The 21,601-nt window shown below is 42.7% G+C and overlaps 1 protein-coding gene and 1 long non-coding RNA gene across 7 annotated transcripts in view; one reads left to right on the top strand and one right to left on the bottom strand.

Moving 5' to 3' along the window:
- usp45 (ubiquitin specific peptidase 45) overlaps positions 1-21,601 on the top strand; it is a 40,680-nt gene that overhangs the window by 13,727 nt on the left and 5,352 nt on the right. For 4 of the 6 annotated variants that reach the window (XM_056443882.1, XM_056443880.1, XM_056443881.1 and 1 more), the window contains 7 exons: positions 6,880-6,975; positions 7,959-8,089; positions 15,526-15,613; positions 18,014-18,095; positions 18,489-18,580; positions 20,301-20,357; positions 20,542-20,676. In XM_056443882.1, coding sequence (XP_056299857.1) covers positions 6,880-6,975; positions 7,959-8,089; positions 15,526-15,613; positions 18,014-18,095; positions 18,489-18,580; positions 20,301-20,357; positions 20,542-20,676 — 681 coding nt within the window. The remainder of the gene's footprint in view (positions 1-6,879; positions 6,976-7,958; positions 8,090-15,525; positions 15,614-18,013; positions 18,096-18,488; positions 18,581-20,300; positions 20,358-20,541; positions 20,677-21,601) is intronic. The other 2 variants (XM_056443883.1, XM_056443884.1) reach the window with 2 other exon arrangements.
- On the bottom strand, positions 1,481-2,278 carry LOC130212728 (uncharacterized). Its single transcript, XR_008835405.1, has 2 exons — positions 2,188-2,278; positions 1,481-1,836 (listed from the first exon to the last, which is right to left on the bottom strand). It is a non-coding gene; the product is annotated as an uncharacterized LOC130212728 (long non-coding RNA).

Raw genomic sequence — 21,601 nt, 5'->3', positions numbered from 1 at the left:
TTCCATATGGAACATTAATACATCTTCATCCTAAACAGAATGTTTAACCCTCCTGTTAGCTTTCGGGTCAATTTGACCCCATTCAATGTTTAATGTCGGTGTTCTTTGGGGTCAATTTGACCCCAGGCTGTTTTTCACTGTGTCAAACATATAAGAAATATCAACTTTTTTATTTATTTAAACGGCTATTTAGGTAGTCAACAAACAAACATAAAGTACCTCACACTTAAACTTGGGAAGCAATATTAATTCTAATAATTTTCTGGAGGTTTTAATTGCTGGGGTCAAATTGACCCGAGGGTAAATTATGTTAGTAAATGTAAAGGTAACAGGAGGGTTAAACAGAACATTGTTCTCTTGTTTGTCAACCATTAACTCCACCATGATACAATCTAAAGGCCTCTAGTCTTCCTCTAGCAGCTGCTGAGGCAAACTGACTGTGTGGGTTTTCTTCATGAACTGGGTCGTGATGAAAGGGACGGCGGGGACACCGCTGCAAAGCTGAAACCTCACCGGCCCGGACAGGTGGACAGATTGACAAGTGACTTTTTTTTTGCTCGGTCCCGATGCGCGCGCACGGAGCTCTGTGACGAGCGAGACGGAGATCGATAAGTGTTAACGCAACGCGTAATAAAAGAACAAAGACGTGCTATAGAGAACATGTCAGGGGGCGGGCCAATCTCTTTAATGTCATGCGATCTACCAACACTACGCCGCGATCGACTGGCAGGTCGCGATCGACGTGTTGAGACCCTGATCTACAGGAAGTAAAAGTCGTAACAAGGTTTCCGGAGGTGAACCTGCGGAAGGATCATTACCGATGAACAGCACGACCGTCTGCATGAGAGCGGACAGAGTTCAGGTTGAAGAGGTGTATTGGAAGCAGTGGTGTATAAAGTACCCAAAAGTCATACTTGAGTAAAAGTAAAGATACTTGACTGGAAAATTACTCAAGTAAAAGTAAAAGTCACCTATGAGAATACTACTTGAGTAAAAGTATTAAAGTATCTGATTCTTTTTGTACTTAAGTATCAAAAGTAATTTTCTGATATTAAATGTACTTAAGTATTGAAAGTAAAAGTAAAAGTAAATGCTGGTAATAAAATAAAACAAGGTCAGAATTTTGAGAATTATGAAGTTTATTTGTTTGGGTGCTGTGGCCGCCATGAACAAGGAGTATGAGCTAGGATGAACTTAGCAATATATGAATACTATGAAATTACTAAAATATAAAAACACGATTAACACAGAAAAAAGCAGAACCAATAGTAACAACCAAAATCATCACTTTAAAGCAGGGTGTCTACAGGAATAAACCAGTGAAATTTAAGACTTTTTAAGACCACGTCTAAATAAAATTTAAGACCTAATTTACGATGGAAATATACATTAATCTAAATTAATTAATTCAAAGTAAACACACTGATGTCTGTTCAAAATTAACAGTATGGTGTAATGCAAAAGGATAACACAAATGTCATTGCTGTTGTAAATTATATTTATTAATACATTTTCAGAACATTTAAGTCCCATGAACAAATGTCTCTAAAATTAAGTAAATATATTTAAAAAATACATGCAACATAGTTCCTTTTGAACAAAAAAATCCATAAAATAACAAATAACATTTCCAGCTGCTTTTAAAATGCAAATTCATTTACATAATAGAATGTATGTGTGTGTGGGTGAGTGAGTGTGAGTTCTCATGTCTCTATGTGATGGATGTTTGTGCACAGGTTCATGTCTACTCCTGAGCTTTTGTGAATATACTAGGAAAACAATCCTTTTCAAACTGTATTAATATAAAAACTTCCAGTTGACATTTGGTCCATTCTCCTGGAAAAAAGAAAGAAAAAAGGCAGACATTAGCCAAACAACAGTCACCACATCTCTTATGACACCACCACTTCAGATTAATGTCAGACTGGATAAATAGGAATGAATACTATTTTTACAAATTAAGCAACGTGAGCCATCTCTTGAGCCTAGTGAACACTATGTAGACATATTGACAGGTAAACACCACTCTACTTACTACCATTCTAAAACTTTTTAATTAGTCTAATTAATGTGTAGTGCGCCTATGCATAGCTGTTATTAACTTGACACATGAGTAAAGCTTAACTATATGAAACACATACTCATATACAAGAGGATAGTTAATACATATATTTATGTTAGACTTACTTTGAGGTGCTGAAGTAGGTCCTGGGCGGTGTCATGGCCCATGAGCTCCACAGGATCCTGACTGGACGTGGTCATTTAACCAATAACGCACATGAAGTCCAGCTGTCTGCTCGCGGTGGTCTGGTCCAGAGTCTCGTGGAACAGAATGAAGAACGCACTGCAGCGTTGGACTTCGGTGATGAGCTCTTTGTTGCAAGGCGCTGGATTTCCTCCGGTGACCTCCAGCGTTGTAGTTGACGTCGTTGCGGGCGGCGGAGCAGGAGGTAGCGGTGGAGCAGGAGCTAGCGGCGGAGCAGGAGCTAGCGGCGGAGCAGGAGCTTGCGGCAGAGCAGCAGCTAGCGGCGGAGCAGGAGCTAGCGGCGGAGCAGCAGCTAGCCCCGCGGGCGGCCTTCGCTAGTCTCTGTGCTTCTTGCTCTGCACGTGAGATTCCACCGCTGGAAAGTCTCGCGACACATAACGCAGATTCAGAAGCATTTCACCCACCGTGACCAGAAACACTCGTTCTTTTCAAGCCGTTGTTGAACTTGCATCCTGCCATGTTTTCTAAAGTAGCCGATGCTTCACGTTGTAGGGGATAGGACCGAATACGCGGTGCTCACCCGTGTGCGCGCATCACGGCAGAGCTTCGATGCCGGCGCACATCGCTCTGTCGCGCGAGCCGGAATTGTTTATGGGGGATTTCACCCTGTTATAGGGGAAACATTGGAGTTGATAAGCGTGTCTTCTTGTCTGATCAATACGCAACTGTGAGGTGCGCGAATGGACCGAGCGGACAGCTGCTGATCACTCAACAGCCCGACCTGCATAAATAGACGGTGCAAGAGCCAACATATTTTTTGGGAGCACCGAAGACCCATTTTGACCCAGGAAAACCCCTGGACATGACACCCAAAAAATTTAATACCAATCCAATCTGAATTTAAGACAATTTAAGACTTTTTAAGGCCTTATTTTTAGGAAAAGCAATTTAAGACTTTTTAAGACTTTTTAAGGACCCGCGGACACCCTGCTTTAAAGTGAAAAATGTCTTGTTCATCTTCAAAAGAAGTTGATTTTCAAAATGGAAAGATTTCAGTGTCGCTCTTCTTGGACTGAAGACGAGTCCTGCGATGCTGAAGAGCCGTTCACAGACCCTGGTGCAGGTAGAGTGTGTCTAGCTTCACAGGCCCTGGTGCAGGTAGAGTGTGTCTAGCTTCACAGGCCCTGATGGTGCAGGTAGAGTGTGTCTAGCTTCACAGGCCCTGATGGTGCAGGTAGAGTGTGTCTAGCTTCACAGGCCCTGGTGCAGGTAGAGTGTGTCTAGCTTCACAGGCCCTGATGCAGGTAGGTGTCTAGCTCACAGGCCCTGATGCAGGTAGAGTGTGTCTAGCTTCACAGGCCCTGATGCAGGTAGAGTGTGTCTAGCTTCACAGGCCCTGATGCAGGTAGAGTGTGTCTAGCTTCACAGGCCCTGATGCAGGTAGAGTGTGTCTCGCTTCACAGGCCCTGGTGCAGGTAGAGTGTGTCTAGCTTCACAGGCCCTGATGCAGGTAGAGTGTGTCGAGCTTCACAGGCCCTGATGCAGGTAGAGTGTGTCTAGCTTCACAGGCCCTGATGCAGGTAGAGTGTGTCTAGCTTCACAGGCCCTGATGCAGGTAGAGTGTGTCTAGCTTCACAGGCCCTGATGGTGCAGGTAGAGTGTGTCTAGCTTCACAGACAGCCTGCACACAGTTGGGAAGCATTTCAGCAAGTCAACGTGATCCACGTCTCCATCCAGCTGTTTGCTGCTGTCATGCGCTTGAGATGACGAAGAAGAAGTCCTCTTCATCAGATGAACTGGACCTGGTGGCATCACCTAGCTGCAGGGAGGGTTCTTCCATGTGCTTTTTGATGTAGTCCATTCCTGAAATAAAGTGAGAGTATTATAGACATGATAGAATTAATAACACTTCCTAACATGTCATGACCCCAACCAACAGTTTTGTACAATAGTTTGTTTTAATTTGAAGTTTATACATTTAGTTTCATGCACTGTCCGTGCATCCAGAGTTGATTTGTGAATATGTACTTGTATCTCTGTAGTTAAACACAACAACAGTCCCAAATCAATATCGTCGCCATTACTGGACCGTCACTCTTATAATATTAATACAAATAATTATAATAATGCTGTAATGATTAGCATTATATTATAGCTAAGACGACTCAAATCAACAAATTCTCACAACTGTCAACACTTCTTCAGCTCATTAACTCGCTCGAGATCTGTCTGCTGCACTCACGCTAATTGTCTCATTTAATTGACGATAGCTAGCGAACGTTAGCCTAACATACAACATGCGTAGGACAATCAGACACCTGCCTCCCCCCCTCCTGCCAAAGATATAACTTACTCCAATCCTGAGGACAACACTGCTAGATATCTTAACAGGTTTATGATGACTAAACATTAACGTTGCGGCTCATGGGATTAATCTTAATTTACCTCAATGTGTTTCTTGAGGTTGGTGAGTTGTTGAAGGCCAATATCTCCGTAGCTTTCGGTCGGCATAAGAGGCATTTCATCCGGTAGGAAGAAACTTTCACTCCGACAAAAGAAAAGAGTTCGCCCAAATATGGCCACGGACGTTGATCTTGGTCCCCGTGGTTGTTCGAGTCGCTTCCATTGCTGCTCCACATGAAATGAGTCGTATCTGTAGCCGCTCGCTCGCATCCTGGGCATCACTGGGAAGAGAAAACACGCGGCAAGGACCACTGATCCCCAACTTGGTGCTCGTGCTGCGTTCAGGTGCGCTGCGGTGTGTTCCACAACAGTCCCCGATGTTTGTCAAATGATTATTTTTTTGCGTAGTAACGAGTAACGATACTGTTTCAGGGGAAATGTATCGGAGTAAAAGTACAAGTTTTCATTGCAAAATGTAGTGAAGTAAAAGTAAAAGTAAACAGAAATATAAGTAGTAAAATAAAGTACAGATACCCAAAAAAACTACTTAAGTAAAGTAACAAAGTACTTCTACTTCGTTACTATACACCACTGACTGGAAGCTCATTTTGCAAGTGACTTTTTTTTCGTCCCGATGTGCGCGCACACGCCGGCATCCGAGCTCTGGGGTGCGCGAGACGGAGATCGGAGTCGTGTTAACGCGACACTAGAGACAGAATGACATGCTGCTGGAGAGACGACCAACAACAGACGGATTGGAAGCTCATTCTGCGCATGCGTTAAATGCGTTTAAAAAAATAACGAAGTTAAACCTGTAATTGAATTAACTGAGTTAACGCGTTATTTTTCACAGCACTAATTTATACTAATCTATATATCGAATGCAGGACTTTTACTCGTAACAGAGTATTTTTTACTGCGCTCTAGTAAATAATAAAATTATACACGCATCGGTCATATGAATATGAATGGTCACCCTCACAAAGCGTGATAGATGAGATGGGCTTCGTGTTTCCAGAGGGGGTCGGGTGGGTTGGAGGACGGTCCGCTCTGGATAACAGTGGTGCGGGGAACAGGGTGTTCAGAGCAGGCTCACGGCCCGGGGACAGCAGACACTTTCCCAGCCGAACAGGAGTCTATCTCTGTTGAGTACACATGCTCCCGCAGAGGGCCAGCTCGCCCTCCCTTTTGAGAACAATATTATTTGTTCATTATTAGCTCTGGCAGGACAAAATGAACTTGGCCGCCACAGTCGAGGTAATTATTGGGAAACACTGCCTCCTACAATGTGGAAAAACCTCAAGTGCCGCTTCTGAGGAGTCTGGCCAATGGGATACCAGATGTCAGCCTGACAATGACCGAGTGTAAACAGGCTTGGCCTTGAGATCATTTTGAAGTATATTCAATGCAGCAGTAAATGCTCCGCCGGCTCGGAGCCGCTCACCTTCCCGTATACGAGTGGTGCTCGGTTGGTGCACAGCATGTTCACCATACAACGCGTCTATAGAGGCGCCCGGGTCTTTTTTCTGGTTGTGTCACAGTGACGGCAAGCCGACGCCACCTCCTCAACAATGGAGCTGTTTTTTTCCGCCATTTTTTTAATCACCCTCAGGGCCTTCCTCGCTGATTGAAATGTGAGCGAGCGTGCGCTGTACGCGGCGTTCCCTCCCTCTCCCGCTCTTTTTGTGTTGTCTCCTTGAAAATTGCAATCTTTTTTTGGTGAAAACACATAATTGTGAAGGGATGAGCTGTGTGCGTCCACAATGCCGGCTCCATTGTGCATCTTCCATAGCAACTGTCTTCATTGCCAGGATGTCACAAAACAGAAATCTCTTGAAAGGGAAGGAATGGATGTGCCTCGAACAAGAAGAGGGACAATGATGGCTTCAGGCTCTTCTCCAAGGATCTTCTCTGCATTTCAAACTTGCAGATAATAGATAGATTTGAAAACCTCTTTCAGAATACTGAACCAACCACAAGTTTTCCACAATGGAGATACAGATTTCTCAAGGGTATTTTAATTGACTACATTAGATTGCCACAAGCAAAGTGTGAATACAGTTTATTATCTTTTGAAGGATTGCAACTTCTTTATTTGTCCACAAAATTGTCGTGTGGTCTTTTTCAATTGAGTAAATTCCGCGCCTCGTTTTTTTTAAAATTCAATAATCTTACGAACAATACCTAGTTCCATTCAAAGCACGGATGGGTTCGAGACGTTATTGAAATGTTTGCAAAGGGCTCTCAAAATGATTCTGTTCTCCCCACAGAACCTGTCTCAGACGCACATGCTCATCGACCTCATCCAGGATATGAAGGACAAAGGCTACAAGCTGAGGATCGGCCCCACTGTCGATAGCAACGTGGTACAGTCTGACGTCCACCTCTTCTACTAGTCGTCTTTTTCAAGCGAAATAATATATTGAGAAAAAAAAAAAAGACTTTTGAAATGATAATCCCAAAGCTGTGTCATTAACATGCATTAGATCAGTGACTCAGAACTGAATATAGATAGTTGTAATCACTTGACTCTTATGCCTAAGTTTATTGTTTGGTATTTTTTGGTATCCGGTCAACTATTTGGTTTAATTTTAAAGGAATACTTCACCCACCAAGTCACCATTTGTGTATAAGTCACTCGCCCTGTGCTTCCTTGAAATCTTTTTTTTCTCGCCTCCCTCTGCGGTGAATAGGAAATTTTAAAAAAACATCAAGTCTTGATGAATTAAAATACAGTAGAGAACAAAAGAAACGGCGAAGCTATATCAAAATTTGTTCTAGTCCTGTTGACTCCGTGTGGCAAAAAGCTTTTTAAGGCAAAGAAGTAGAATGTTCTGCAATGGCCAAGTCAATCACCAGGGAGAAATCCAGCATCTGGTGATGTCTCTGGGTTCCAGACTTCAGGCTGTCATTGACTGCAAAGGATTTGCAACCAAGTATTAAAATTAACAATTACATTGATAATTATGTTAGTTTTTCCAATTACTTTTGATCCCTTAAAAAGGAGGGGCCACATATGAAATGTGTTGTAATTCCCACACCGTTCCCCTAATGTGGATGTAAATACTTTCAAAATAAAATCCTGATTGTTTCATTCAAAATCCACTGTGGTGGTGTGCAGAGCCAAAATGTTGAAAATGGTGTCAATGTCCAATATTTATGGACCTGACTGTACATACTTCTGACCTAGATAGAATAATGATTTAAAGTAAAGGAACAACATCAACTTGTCCCACAATGCATTTATATAACTTGTATTGGCACATTAAGTTCCAGCTGGATCCTGTTTTGTTAAATTAGTTTTGAAATATTGAAATGAATGCTTGTGTTCTGTCCCTTCACTTTACAGAGTCCGTTGACAGTAACGCTGCACAGTCCGGAGCCGCTGACAGCGGCCATGTTTCTGTTCCTGCAGAACATGAAGGAACCAGGGAAAGGCCCCATCAACCCCAAGATGCTCTTCAACCAGCTCTGCCAGAAGTAAGGCCACGCTCTTCTTATGAATCACCCACGATGATACACCAGCCTCATCCTCTGTGTTCTCATACTTTATCTTGGGTCTGTGAAGTTGCCAGTCGATGCCGTAGTTGTTCGTATTTGCAGTTCTCCATCATCACAGCAGCCGTCTTACAGCACGGGAGCCACAGCTTTCACCCCCTCACTGCAGTGCAGTGACCACTTCAACCAACCAGACCCAGGTAGCACCTGGTCCAGGCTAAATGTTCAACATACACACAACACACTACAGGCACTGTAGCCTATTAAATGTGTAGCAGCGGAAGCTTCCGATGTGTCGCTCTATCTGCTAGTTGCCACCTGTGTCACGTTTGATCTGGATCAAGGTCCAGCAGGCCGTGTGACGGGCAGAAACAGGCCAACACGAACAGCTCTTGAATGAGCAGTGTGACTGTGGGGTTGTCTCTTGTTTGAGCATGGTGCACTGCTGGTTGGGTCCACCCTACGTGTGCGTGTGCATATTTGAGTAGGAGTGCAGGTGGTTGACCAGAGCATTTTACTCTGGGTGACCGGCTGCATCTCTGATGCAGTTTGACAGTTATTCTGGTGCCTAGCTTTCATCAGAAAGCCCGCTGTGTGCGTGTGGGTAGCCACCTCACCTGGTACCACCTCAGCCTGCAACACGCATGCAGGCAATTGTGCATTCAGACAGCGAGCGCTGCACACACCTTTAAGCATTCATACGCGTCTAATTTCAGCGAGGGCTCATCTATTCCACTGCCATGCATTTGAATAGAGATTGAATTTGCCTTTAAGCCGTAGCAGCAGCCATATGGTACACCTGCACCACAAGCTCACTTGTATCGTGTGTAACTGCTTTGTACACCCGTCTAACTATGAAACAAGGAATCCCTGTCGTCCATGCAATCTACTTGACACAGGGTATTGCTAGGGACCCCAGCACATGTCGAATATGGTGTCATTTGTTCATTTTTAATAAGTGAACGGAGCTCTGCAGGAGAGCAGAGCTCTGCGGCCCGAGTAAAACATGTTGTCTGCAGCGGGCAGGTCATTGCTCATTGACTTGCATTTAACTTTTTCTGCTGGATGCACTCACTTTAGTTCACCAACCTGGAGTCAACGAGTGATGAGTGGTTCTCGACAAGGCTTCCCGGGGCCATTAGGCCCGTTCCAAACGGACACGCGCTAGTACAGTAAACGCAAGCTCTCATGTCCACTCACATTGTTTTTCTAATCACAAAAGTGGAGTGAACCACAACAAATAAGTTGGAGATTTCAAAGCAAGAACAATGGCACAGCCGTCCTAGAAAAAAACATTTGAGCACTTTTTTAAAACGTGGTTTCATAGGTATGAATCTGATTGACACAAACAAATCCATCCCCAAAAGTTTTGAAGGAAAAAACAAACAGTGAAGAACCAATAAATCGCTGTGGAGCATATAAAGTCATTTCATTCACGTTAACCTTCACAGCGTCAACGTGGAAAGGGGGATGATGGAATCCTCAGAGCATCTCTTATCAAGAACTCAAAGGAAATGCACACGGTCTCACCTTGTATTCCTTGAAAAGAGCCCCTGATTCCAGGTGATGGTGCAGAGTGAACCAGTCAACGTTTATGAATGACGTTTGAAAAAAATATTCGATACAACCCTGGTGGTTTGTAGAAATTTTAATGGACATTTTTGATTAATCAAGTAATGGTCATCATGATTTCAGCTGATTATTCTGATGTATATGGAAGAACTGGACATTTCTTTCTACATTCAAGACCTTATTCACTTGTTAGCTTTAACATCCACAAAGTGTACCTGAGGTCAAAAACGTCTCCTGTTGACATGTTCCTCCACGTTCCTCCTTTGTGCTATTCTCTCTATTCAACCATCAATTTCTCTTGTGGTTGAAGGTCTTGTCAATGCAGGAGGTTTGGGTGTGCCCTTGACCTGTGGGCACTGAGAGAGCTTTGCCATTTCTCTTTCACTGTCTTTCCAGTATGTTGGTGTTCATAAGGTTAATAAGGATTTCTGACATTTTCAGTGGTAATGTGAAGCACGATTGAGCCCAGTTCTTAATTAGTTTATTAGGGCTGAAACCTTGTCAGAATTATTTTTGTAGATATCTGGCGGGGTAAAAATGTATTTGCATGAGTTTGTGTGTGTGTGTGTGTGTGTGTGTGTGTGTGTGTGTGTGTGTGTGTGTGTGTGTGTGTGTGTGTGTGTGTGTGTGTGTGTGTGTGTGTGTGTGTGTGTGTGTGTGTGTGTGTGTGTGTGTGTGTGTGTGTGTGTCCTCAACCAGCTGAGGACCCCACAGTCTGCCTCTGCCAGCTAAAGGGGTCTGGTCTGTGCCGGACCAGTGCCAAGCCATGTGGGTCGGATGGTCAGCACCACACCCTCTCTCTGGTGCCAGACTGGGTCCCAGCTTGTACCCATAGGCCTTGTGTGGAGACAGGGGGAAAATAACTTTTGATTCAAGTCTCAAATATCTACTTCCTCCTGGAGTCTGAGATCAGGGACAATGGTTTTCATACGGCCTGTCTGCTGCTGCTATTTGTTCAGAATGGTATGCCCTCTCTTTGCATGTCTGATGCATAAGATTATTAAACAAGGCACACATTGGCATTCATCTACACCTGCTTCTTTCAAGGACTGATTCAATTTCCAAGACGCCCACTGGACACTCTCTTCGCTTGCAAAGAAATGAGAAGTCTGCTGGCTCTCCGTGATGATACTTTATGAGAAGCCCTACATCCCTGATGGGAATAGCAGAGGACAACAATAGAGTCCACCTCGTGCTCTGGCATGCAGGACAGGCACATCTACATATATGTAGTCAACACAAAGAGGCAGGCTGGCATCCTGGTCTGCTCGGGAGGAAGGAAAGAGGCAGATATTGATCAAAGTAATACAAATGTTTCTGTGTGCACGTATGCTCAGCCAATAACCACAGTCCAGGGATTCTAACGTAACATTATTGGACTGGTATTTGAAAAGGATCTCTCAGGATTATAGGATCTCACAGTTAATAATTACTTTAGCGAGCTAACATTAGCTCAAGCACAGATAAATCAGAAATTCAAATGCTGGGTTGTTTTTTGTTTGAGTCAACATATGACATAATTGCAATTAATTCTCTTTTAACAAAGTAGAACTATAGACTGTCACCTTCAACAACAAAGCCTGCTGTGTTAGCTACTTTATGATATGATATACCTTTATTCGTCCCACAGTGGGGAAATTTCAAAAATCACAACAGCAGTGCACATCAGAGCATCAATGAAAATAAATATAAAACACAAAACTACACTACCGTTCAAAAGTTTGGGGTCACTTAGAAATGTCTTTATTTTTCAAAGAAAAGCACTGTTTTTTCAATAAAGATAACATTAAATTAATCAAAAATACACTCTATACATTATTAATGTGGTAAATTAATATTCAAGGTGGAAGTGTCTGGTTTCTAATGAAATATCTCCATAGGTGTATAGAGGCCCATTTCCATCAACTATCACTCCAGTGTTCTAATGGTACATTGTGTTTGCTAATCGCCTTAGAAGACTAATATCTGATTAGAAAACCCTTGCAATTATGCTAGCACAGCTGAAAACAGTTATGCTGGTGATATAAGATATAACTGGCCTTTCTTTGAGCTTGAAGTTTGTAGAACAAAATTAATACTTCAAATATTAATCATTATTTCTAACCTTGTCAATGTCTTGACTATATGTTCTATGAAATGTTCAATTCATTTGATAAATAAAAGTGTGAGTTTTCATGGAAGACACGAAATTGTCTGGGTGACCCCAAACTTTTGAACGGTAGTGTAAATACTAAAAAGTAGTTGGCAGTTGACATGTTGGGTTGCTGTCTGCAAAATCTGACAAATGCTAGATATTATGACAAAAGTATACTTCCATTCTGATGCCCAGTCTGTCCAACACGTGCTCCTTTTGTGAAATGGTCCAACATTCTGTTTTTTTTGTGTTCAGACCAGGAGTAGGGAGTCATGTTTTTCTTTATCCGGTCGTATTGGGATCACCGTGATCCAACCTGCCAATGAGTTTTTAAATACTCTTCGATCCTTGAATGAAAAAAAGGGAGATTTAATTATCCGGAGCATTCGGATCGAAATGACTGTTTTTTTAAAGACTGGTCCCTGATGCTGACAATGCATTAACTTTATTTCACCAGTGAATGAATCATAAATATGATAAATTAGGAAAAATAAAACCTGCGCAAATAAGTTGATGAATACATTTTTTTCAAAGAAGCTGACCATAAAAGGTCTCCTAAGGCGGGTACAGATTGTGTTGGCGCCTCTCATGCGAGGCCAGAGACAAAGAGGGCGTGTGCTTATCCTTAATTCAGAAAGAATCAGAATCAGAATCAGAAACAGGTTTATTGCCAAAGAATGTTTTCACAAACAAACGAGGAACTTTTTTTGGCGGAAGGTGCAAGAGTCGCGCACCAAGACACCGAGGCGCCGTCCGCGGCGCCATCTAGGAAAGGGTGGATGAAAGATGACAGCATAACATGAGGGAAGAGAGGCGAGAAAGAAAGCCACCCCGACTATGCCCCGAGAGGGGTACAGTGTGGGAGCAGGAGAAACAAAAAACACCATTGCACATAAGCACATACATCTTAGACATGACTTGCGACGAGTAGGAAGGGGGGAGGGGAGGTAATCCAAAGACTGGGCGATAGCCCCGTCATTGGGGGCAGAAGGTAACCAGCACCGACAAGCAGCCAGCCCGGTCCTTCGCCGTCACGGCGCCGGACGCAGACCCCGTCCTGTCTTACTGGGGGGGCAAAGCAGGCGAACACAGCGACCACAGTCTCGCATGGTATGTGTGTGCATTGACTGACAGAAAGGAAACTAAAAAGACCAGCGGCCAATAGATGCTGGATGGTTTACTGATGAAAATAGAAAAACTTTTTTTATTACCATGTATTTATACATATTTTACTCTGTAATTGGCTTACAAGCATTCAAATACACCAACAACAAATCATTAAATATGAAGACCTTTAGTCTCAACTCTTGAACTGAAGTGTTCCAATTAGAGTCGAGTTGTATTGTTGGCAAAGACACAAGACTCCAAGTTCAGATATGCGTTTGGCTTTGTTCTGTACCAAACTCTCATCATTCATGAGCATATTGGAAGTCATTTACATTTAATATGTGCCTATGTGTGAGCAAACGCTGGATGAGTTTACTGTGCGAGCGCATTGTGTCGTTTGTACAGTGTGTGTGTGTGTGTGTGTGTGTGTGTGTGTGTGTATGTATGTGTGTGTGTGTTTGGGGGCGGGGAGCTTGTGTGGCCTTGTGTCTGGTACTAACTCATCTGGCTATTAATTGTGTTAGCAGCGCAGCTGTTTGCGTTGGCCAGATTGGGAGCAGTGCTACGGGGCCTTCTGCTTCTCTCCACTGGGATGAGCTTCCAGACCTCCTCGTTCCCACTGATCCCAACCAACGTCTCTCTCTCCTTCTCTGCGTCCGTCCGTCCGTCTCTCGCTCTTCCCCCGTCTCACTCTTTTTCTTCTCTGTTGCGCTCGGTGTTCCTCCCTCTGTTCTCTCTCTCCTGGGAGATGGAGAGACGAGTCAGCCGAACCAGAGGGAAGCATTCCTTCACATGCTGCCCACGTTCAAGGAGGGTGCATACGTGACATATGTGCTTCGTGCCGTCCTCACCCCTCCACCCAGCCGGTCCCTCGTGTCTGCACGAAAGGGGCATAAGAGACTGATATTGTGTCTTTATGTGAGGGGGGGGACCTCTGTTATGAGGGAGAGAAGGGAAATTATTAGAGGGGGGCGGAGAGGGGGTATTATGTAGGAGAGGAGTGCGGGAAAAGTGTGTTGGTTCCATGTGGGGAGGGCAGTAAACAGGCCTTTTGTTTCGTGGAATGTGGGAGTGTAGCTCAACAACAATATCAACAACAACAACAACAACAACAACAACAAGAAAAGAGCATATAGAGCAAAATCTCTGAAGGCCCAGACTGGTGAACGAGGAGGGAAGACTAATAATGCGTCCGTGGCCTATCAGAGAGGCTTTATTCGTGTGTCCAGAGGTTGTGAGTTACACTCACATGAGCCTGTCAGGACATTTGGATGTGAGTGTTTAGACTCCTGGTTATGACCTGTGTCGAGGGCAGGTGGTTGGCCATCTCTCCCCCAACCATAAGACATCAATTCTCGGGCCACATGTCGGCGTGTCTCCGAGAGATGATTCCTTAAAGTAGGATTATGAATGGCATTAATAATTGGATGCAAAATGCTGTGGTCAGGTTGTCTTTCGACCAGGATAATTAAGAACGAAAAATGTCTCAATATTATTATTGTGTATAATTATCGATGTAATACAGTACGTTTCTGGTGGGTCAAACAATTGGGGGCCAATTCTATTAAAAATACCTTTTTAAAGTGACAGAATATGTATTAATAATACACGATGAGATCACTGGTGTAATCGACACAATGTGATTTAAAAGAAGTCAACCCACCACCCTCTAAACATCCTAAACGTTTAGAGGGTGATGTGACCTCTCCGCGTGTGTCATGGCCGCCGTGCCTGTTGGACCAACCTGTCCTGTAGTTCTGTGGCTGGCTCGGCCCAACAGGTTGCGTTGGCTCCCGCCCCGGTTGCCCGTCTGCCCTGGCGTCTGGCATCTGGCCTCACATCTGCTTCACTGCGGACAGCCGGGGGACGGGCTCAAGGAGAACCTCCCCTTCTAACCAGGAGAGATATCCACCAACTAAATGGCAATAATGAGCAAAAGCAGAAGGTCAAGTCCATAAATTGACTGGCAACACGGTAGAGCGGTGCTTCAACGACCGGTTGTTATTATCATACGTCCTTTTTTTACGTGATGGACCTCAGTGTTCAACACAATGGAACAAAGACTGTACATTGGCTATTTATTTTAGCAGGGTTCCTATGGTCATGGAAAACCTGAAACAGTCAGGGAAGTTTAAAATGGTTATTTCCAGACTTGCAAAAGTCCTTGAAAAAAATGTAATCCAAAATGTTTTGGAAAAGTCATCGACATTTATTTTATTCATATGTTCATTTAGGCAATTTCATAAAAAGAATACATATTTATTCTTTGAATCAAACTATTGTCTCTCATTCATTTGTGTCATTAATATAATCTTGTACACACCGAGATTTCACTAAATGTTTGGTCATGGAAATTTGGTTTAAAATCATGGAAAAGTCCCGGAAATCCATTGGTCAACATGTGTATGAACCCTGTTTCAGTGCATTGTTTACCTTTTTAAGACTGGTAGACAATCATATAGATATGATTAAATTCTATGGAATCATTTTGAATGAAAGAAGAAAATGCACGAGGGTAGGATCTAATATTTTATTATAATAATTGTTTTCGATACTGGCAATACATTTGACTTTCATCTATGTTTTTATTTTGTCTTTTCCACAGAGCGCCGCGCTTCAAGGGCTACCAACAACAAGACAGCCAGGAGCTCCTCCACTACCTTCTGGACTCCATACGCGTAGAGGAAACTAAAGTGAGCTTACATACACACACTCCTGTAACGGCTCACTCCAGAATATAACTGCTGTTAATCTTTTGCCTTTTTGCACTTTTTTTCTTCAAAGGGTGCTTAATTTAGACTCGGCTACAGAAAGGTTCTTCAATCCGTACAAAGTGCTCCTCGTACTTCTGGTATTTGAGGTTTTCTTTAAAAATTCATTTTGAACATTTGGGGGAAGAAAATGTGCCAGCGAGGACGGACACGCACACACATGCTTTGTCAGATTATAAAACCATTTTTTAGCCACACTTTTGCAGACTAACCCTTTGTGTTTTGTGTTAATTATGAATTCATAACATTGTAGCATGCCACTAACATTCAAAGCTGAGATGGGGAACATGCTGAGTATCAACGGTGAACATGTTAGCATTGGCATTAGCATTTAGCTCAAAGCACCACAGCACAGCACGGCTGTAGATTCTTAGTTTGTTTTCTTCCCATTGATGTGGCAATTTGTATTTTTTATAATTTTTTGCTATCTTCAAAAGGTTTGTGTTTCATGGAATACATTAAACAAATGAATCGAGCATCAATGATGGCAGTCCGCTTAGAGACTTCAAGCCAATGCCTGAAACGAGTTGATAATGGGACCAATAAGAGAAACGTCTGCAATGTGTTTGTTTTGAAAAGCTATGACTAGTGTCGTCATAAGACATCCGGCGGTGCGTTTGCTCTTATACAACCCAATATCAGTTTTCTGCTTGGCTCGTCTTTTTTTTTTTTTTTTAAACCTCAAGGCGCCTCATGTTTTTGGCACGTACAAACTTCCTTCACAGGGCAATTAGGAGGCCCCACGGCGGCCCTTTTCAGGGCTGAGCTGGCCCCTGTGGCCCCACCAGTGGCTCTATGAACCAAGGAGGAGAAGTTAGCGGGTGTGTTTAGTGGTCAGCCCCCAGACCCGGGAGCCCCCCCCCCCTTCCCTTGCTCCCATTCAAACTTGTGAACACTGACAGTTGTGCCACTTAGGGGACTTGCAAGTGGCACGACCGGCATCATTGTGTGATCTTGGGAAACCCACAGCTGCCGAATGAGCTCCGGGGCTGTCCCATTGTGCTGGAGGGTCACCCACAGCCCCCCTCTTACACACACATATACACACATACACACTCATCAGCCCATCTCCCAATCCAATCAAGGAGATGAAGAGGGAGGGGGCCACAGCCTCCTCTATCCATTCACTCAAAACGCATGTATACAGCCAAGCACATACACACAGTGGCTCTTTAGCCAACATTGTTGAAGGATTTCTAAAAATGAAGGCAAACATTAAAGGTGTTACTAACTTTTCTAATACCGATGAAAGCTATTGTCGGATGTTTGTCGCTTTTTCAAACACCGGACAAACGTGACGCAAACATAATTTTTCCGAAGACGTCGCCAACGAGCTCAAACCAAGTGAACCTGACCTGAGGACCGTTTGAGTGACACCTGTATTCCATCCACAAAACATACACACCCTGTCCTGCCTAAGCCCTGTGTCACAGAGAGAGGCAGTGGGTGTCAGCGACCTTTTCGAGGCCCTAAGTGTTTGTGTTGATTGGCCATTAGTATCAGAGATCTAAATATGCTAATTTGGCCCCAGTCAATTAACGCCAATTAGCTGAGACGGTGGGTCTTACTCTCTCAGGGCATGGACGGTCCTTCTTCGCCCCGTCTTCGTTTTAGCCTCCACCCCTGCACCCTTTTTACCAGCAACCCCCTCCGACTCCCCTCCCCCCGGCCCCATCCCTCGGCCCATCCTGTGTGAGACCGTGCACGCTGTTACTTTGGGGAAGGGGGGCGGGGCAAGGGAGGCTGTGGGGCTACTGGTAATTAATTAGTAGGAGAGGCTGAGCCTGGTTTGACTGCTGACTGAGTGGGGTGCACGCTGGCTGGGCTGTGGATTAGTGGGACTTTTTCTGACCTAAATAGCCAGTCCAGTGCGTGGGTCCCGGGACAATGGGGTGCTGACTGGTCTCGACCGCAGACATAGACCGCGGCCAATTATCTATTGATTGGTGCTTTGCCGTGGCTGTGCCTCTATACAGCTCTGCCGCTGACACACTCACTGACCACGTCAGCTCCGATAAGAGGAGCTCATTGACGCACACAAACGTGCACCGTTAATTAAGAGATCTACACGGTGACGTTTTTCGACAAGCACAATAATTATTTTACACTAATGACGCTTATAATAGGTATATCTGTCACACGGAGCTGTGGGCTGGATTTTGATGTTTCACTAATGGATGTAATGAAAAAAGCCCCAGAGTGAATTTGTATTTTAATCCATGTTTTCTTATTTTAATTTTTATTCATGTATTTATTTGGCATAATTTTTAAGCCTGCATCGTCATATTTGATTTACATATTTTTTTTATTCGTTCTGTTTAGAGGGTGAAAGCGGGAATTCTGAAGGCTTTCAATAATCCCACTGAAAAGACGGCGGATGAGGAGACCAAACGCCAAGTCAAAGGTTTGTATACTCATGTAGTTGTAGGTAGATGGCCCAGATCAATAGTTCCATCTTGAGGCCGTTTAAGGAACTGCAGCTCAGTTAGTTATCAGGAGGACAGAGCACAGCATCGTCTTTGTTGGATAAACCTTCACCTTTACCTGTAACTTTCTATTGAACACACTTTAAACTAGCTTGTTTGACCTGATGACTCATATGTGATATGATGGCCTGTGTGTGTCTACATCCACAATCTGTTTCATCGTAATTTCCGTCCAGGAAAATGAGTCAAATCGATTAGTTCTCAGCCGTTATTGGAAAACAAATGGTGCCTGCCATATTTTTGAGAAGTGCATTGACAGAATATTCTTCATTATTGGATTAAGAACAATGTCTCTCTCTCTTCCCCACTAGCATACGGAAAGGAAGGTGTGAAGATGAACTTCGTCGACCGCATTTTCGTGGGCGAACTGACCAACACAATTATGTGTGAAGAGTGCGAACATGTAAGTGTGCACGTGGGTGAGCAGGCACGGCTCAACCCGATGACCTCAATGGAACACAGAGACGCATGGGGTCGCCGGGATCACACTTTCTTTGGCTTCAGGCCGTAATTGATTTTTAATGTAACAAATGTGTAACCTTGCCCACTTTTCTTTATGTTTCATCTTATCTTTTGCTGCGGGAAGCTCGATAGATTGGCAATTTCCAGCAACACTAGCATCTTCCATTATCCTCTATTATTATTATTATTATAAATTGACAGATATTTGTCACTGATCTGAGCCGTAGCTTCCCGGCATCAAGTTGACGTTTCTCTGTGGGCTGAAAAACAAGTCGGAGAAAGAAAGAAAAACTGAAGTCAGCGGTAAAAAAGCCCTTCAAGGACCAGCTTGACTGTTTGCAGCAAGCGTTCACAATAACCCGAGGGAGCTCAGAGTCGTAACAAAAGCAAATGCCACTCTGAAAATTCATGAACATCCTTGAAGGCAAAAAGCAGAAAAGCTTCCCAGACCTCTTTGCAGACTTGTTGAAAATATGCAGCAGAGGTTGACTGTTATAAACTGGCTATATATTTATTTTTATTAATATTTATTTGTATATATAAATATTTATTTATATATGTGTATATATAAATATACATATATTTAGTAGTAGTAGTAGTAGTAGCTTTATTGTCAATTTCTTCACATGTTAAGACATACAAAGGAATCGATAGGACGTTTCCCACTCTCCCACGGTGAAACATATAAAAGTGCACAGGCACAACAGATAAGACAAGACATTTCCTAATACTAAGTAAACATAAAGATTCACGTACAGTTGTTATAAATACTATATATATAAATACTATAAATACTATATATATAAATACTATAAATACGTAATACAATTTTAAACAAGTGAATACAAGTGATTAAAGTGCAGAGTTTTGAGTGATTTTTTAGGGGGGCGGGGGGATTTTCAGCTTCCTGTCAGACTGGAGGATATGGCTGGGGGGAGTGATTGAGATTTATTTATTTTTTATATATTTACATGTATTCATATATTTATATTTATTCATATATATATTTATTTTATTTATATATATATATATATATATATATATATATATATATACACTACCGTTCAAAAGTTTGGGGTCATCCAGACAATTTTGTGTCTTCCATGAAAACTCACTTTTATTTATCAAATGAATTGAAAATTGAATAGAAAATATAGTCAAGACATTGACAAGGTTAGAAATAATGATTAATATTTGAAGTATTCATTTTGTTCTTCAAGCTCAAAGGAAGGCCAGTTGTATAGCTTATATCACCAGCATAACTGTTTTCAGCTGTGCTAACATAATTGCACAAGGGTTTTCTAATCAGATATTAGTCTTCAAAGGCGATTAGCAAACACAATGTACCATTAGAACACTGGAGTGATAGTTGATGGAAATGGGCCTCTATACACCTATGGAGATATTTCATTCGAAACCAGACGTTTCCACCTAGAATAGTCATTTACCACATTAACAATGTATAGTGTGTATTTTTGATTAATGTTATCTTTATTGAAAAAACAGTGCTTTTCTTTGAAAAATAAAGACATTTCTAAGTGACCCCAACCTTTTGAACGGGAGTGTATATTTGTAAATATATATATTTATTCATATATACATTTATATATCTATATGTGTGTGTGTTTGTGTGTGTGACATCCATGTGATGTGTGTTTCAGATCTCCACAGTGAAAGAGGCTTTCATTGACATCTCTTTGCCGATCATAGAGGAGAGGGTGAGCTGCTCCAACTGTTAATAAGAAAAACTGTGCAAATAATATCAAAAGATGATAATTATCACTCTAATCACACTTGTACAGACGGTATACTACATGAGTTAATGACAGAAAAAGGCGAGATTGTTAAGGTTGAAGTGTTGTTTACGGTTCCAGAACTGAAGGCTCAGTATCTCATACTCAGATATCAAAACCGTCCAACCCCGGTCGGCTAGGGAAGGGCAGCCGGGAGCAGGACACTCACGTGACCCACCACGACCAGGTCCTCTCCGCAGCGCACTCCGTCAACAGAAACAACACCAGGAAGCTGAGTGGACAGGTGGGGGTGCACCGACTATTGAATTGAATTGAATTCAGTTTATTTTATATAGCCCAATATCACAAATTTACGAATTCATCTTACGAGGGCTTTACAATCTGTACACATACAACATTCCAGACCTTTGACCTCACATCGGATCAGGGAAAACTGCCAAAAAATAGAAAAAAACCTTTCAGGGGTAAAAAGGGAAGAGGGAAGAAACCTTCAGGATTTCTAGTTTCTTCTAGTTTGAAAGCTTCGGCCGTCATAACGTCGACATTCGAACGCTTCGCAGTTTTAACAACTCGTAAGTCGCCGGTGGTTACAAACGAGCTCAGAAGTGGACAGTAGTCAACTTGTTGTGTAGTTATATTCCATTGGTGGCTGCTTAGGATTGATTGCTTGTTTTCTGACTCTTGCGACTTCCGGTCATTTTAAAATCCAAAATACACACGTTTACAGCAGTCAGGGATACACACTGATACGTTTTATTTATTAAAGAAAGGATATTTAAGTTGAGGATTGTGTTCAAGGATTCATCATTATGTTTGTGGTGAGGTCATAGAATATGAGAATAGATATTCAAAGCTTTGTTTTCTAAAATTTCAATAGAAGCTTAAAATGTCAATACAATTAAATAAGAAATGACTTTCGCTGTAATGTTTATGGTGTGATGGAAAAGGAGTTGCTAATTTGAAAAAAGTGATTCTCTTTTCTTTACGGTTGATATTCATGCTTCGCACAAAGAAAAGATCTGCCAACTTCAATCTGTTTGTTTGTTTGTTTGTTTGTTTGTTCGGTATCATGCCAGTGTTGTTTTTCTCTCTATTGTCTGCAAACTGATGAAATGCACACAGCAAAGCCTCGGCCAACATGTCTCCTCCTGTGTGGGACTTTGATGGAAGACAACGCCTGGCCCTTTATCCTATTCTCCTGTAACGTT

Source organism: Pseudoliparis swirei, chromosome 22 (assembly GCF_029220125.1).
Source record: "Pseudoliparis swirei isolate HS2019 ecotype Mariana Trench chromosome 22, NWPU_hadal_v1, whole genome shotgun sequence".
Classification (NCBI taxonomy): Eukaryota; Metazoa; Chordata; class Actinopteri; order Perciformes; family Liparidae; genus Pseudoliparis; species Pseudoliparis swirei.
The sequence above is the reverse complement of the archived record's forward strand: the minus strand, read 5'-3'. Positions and strand labels throughout refer to the sequence as shown.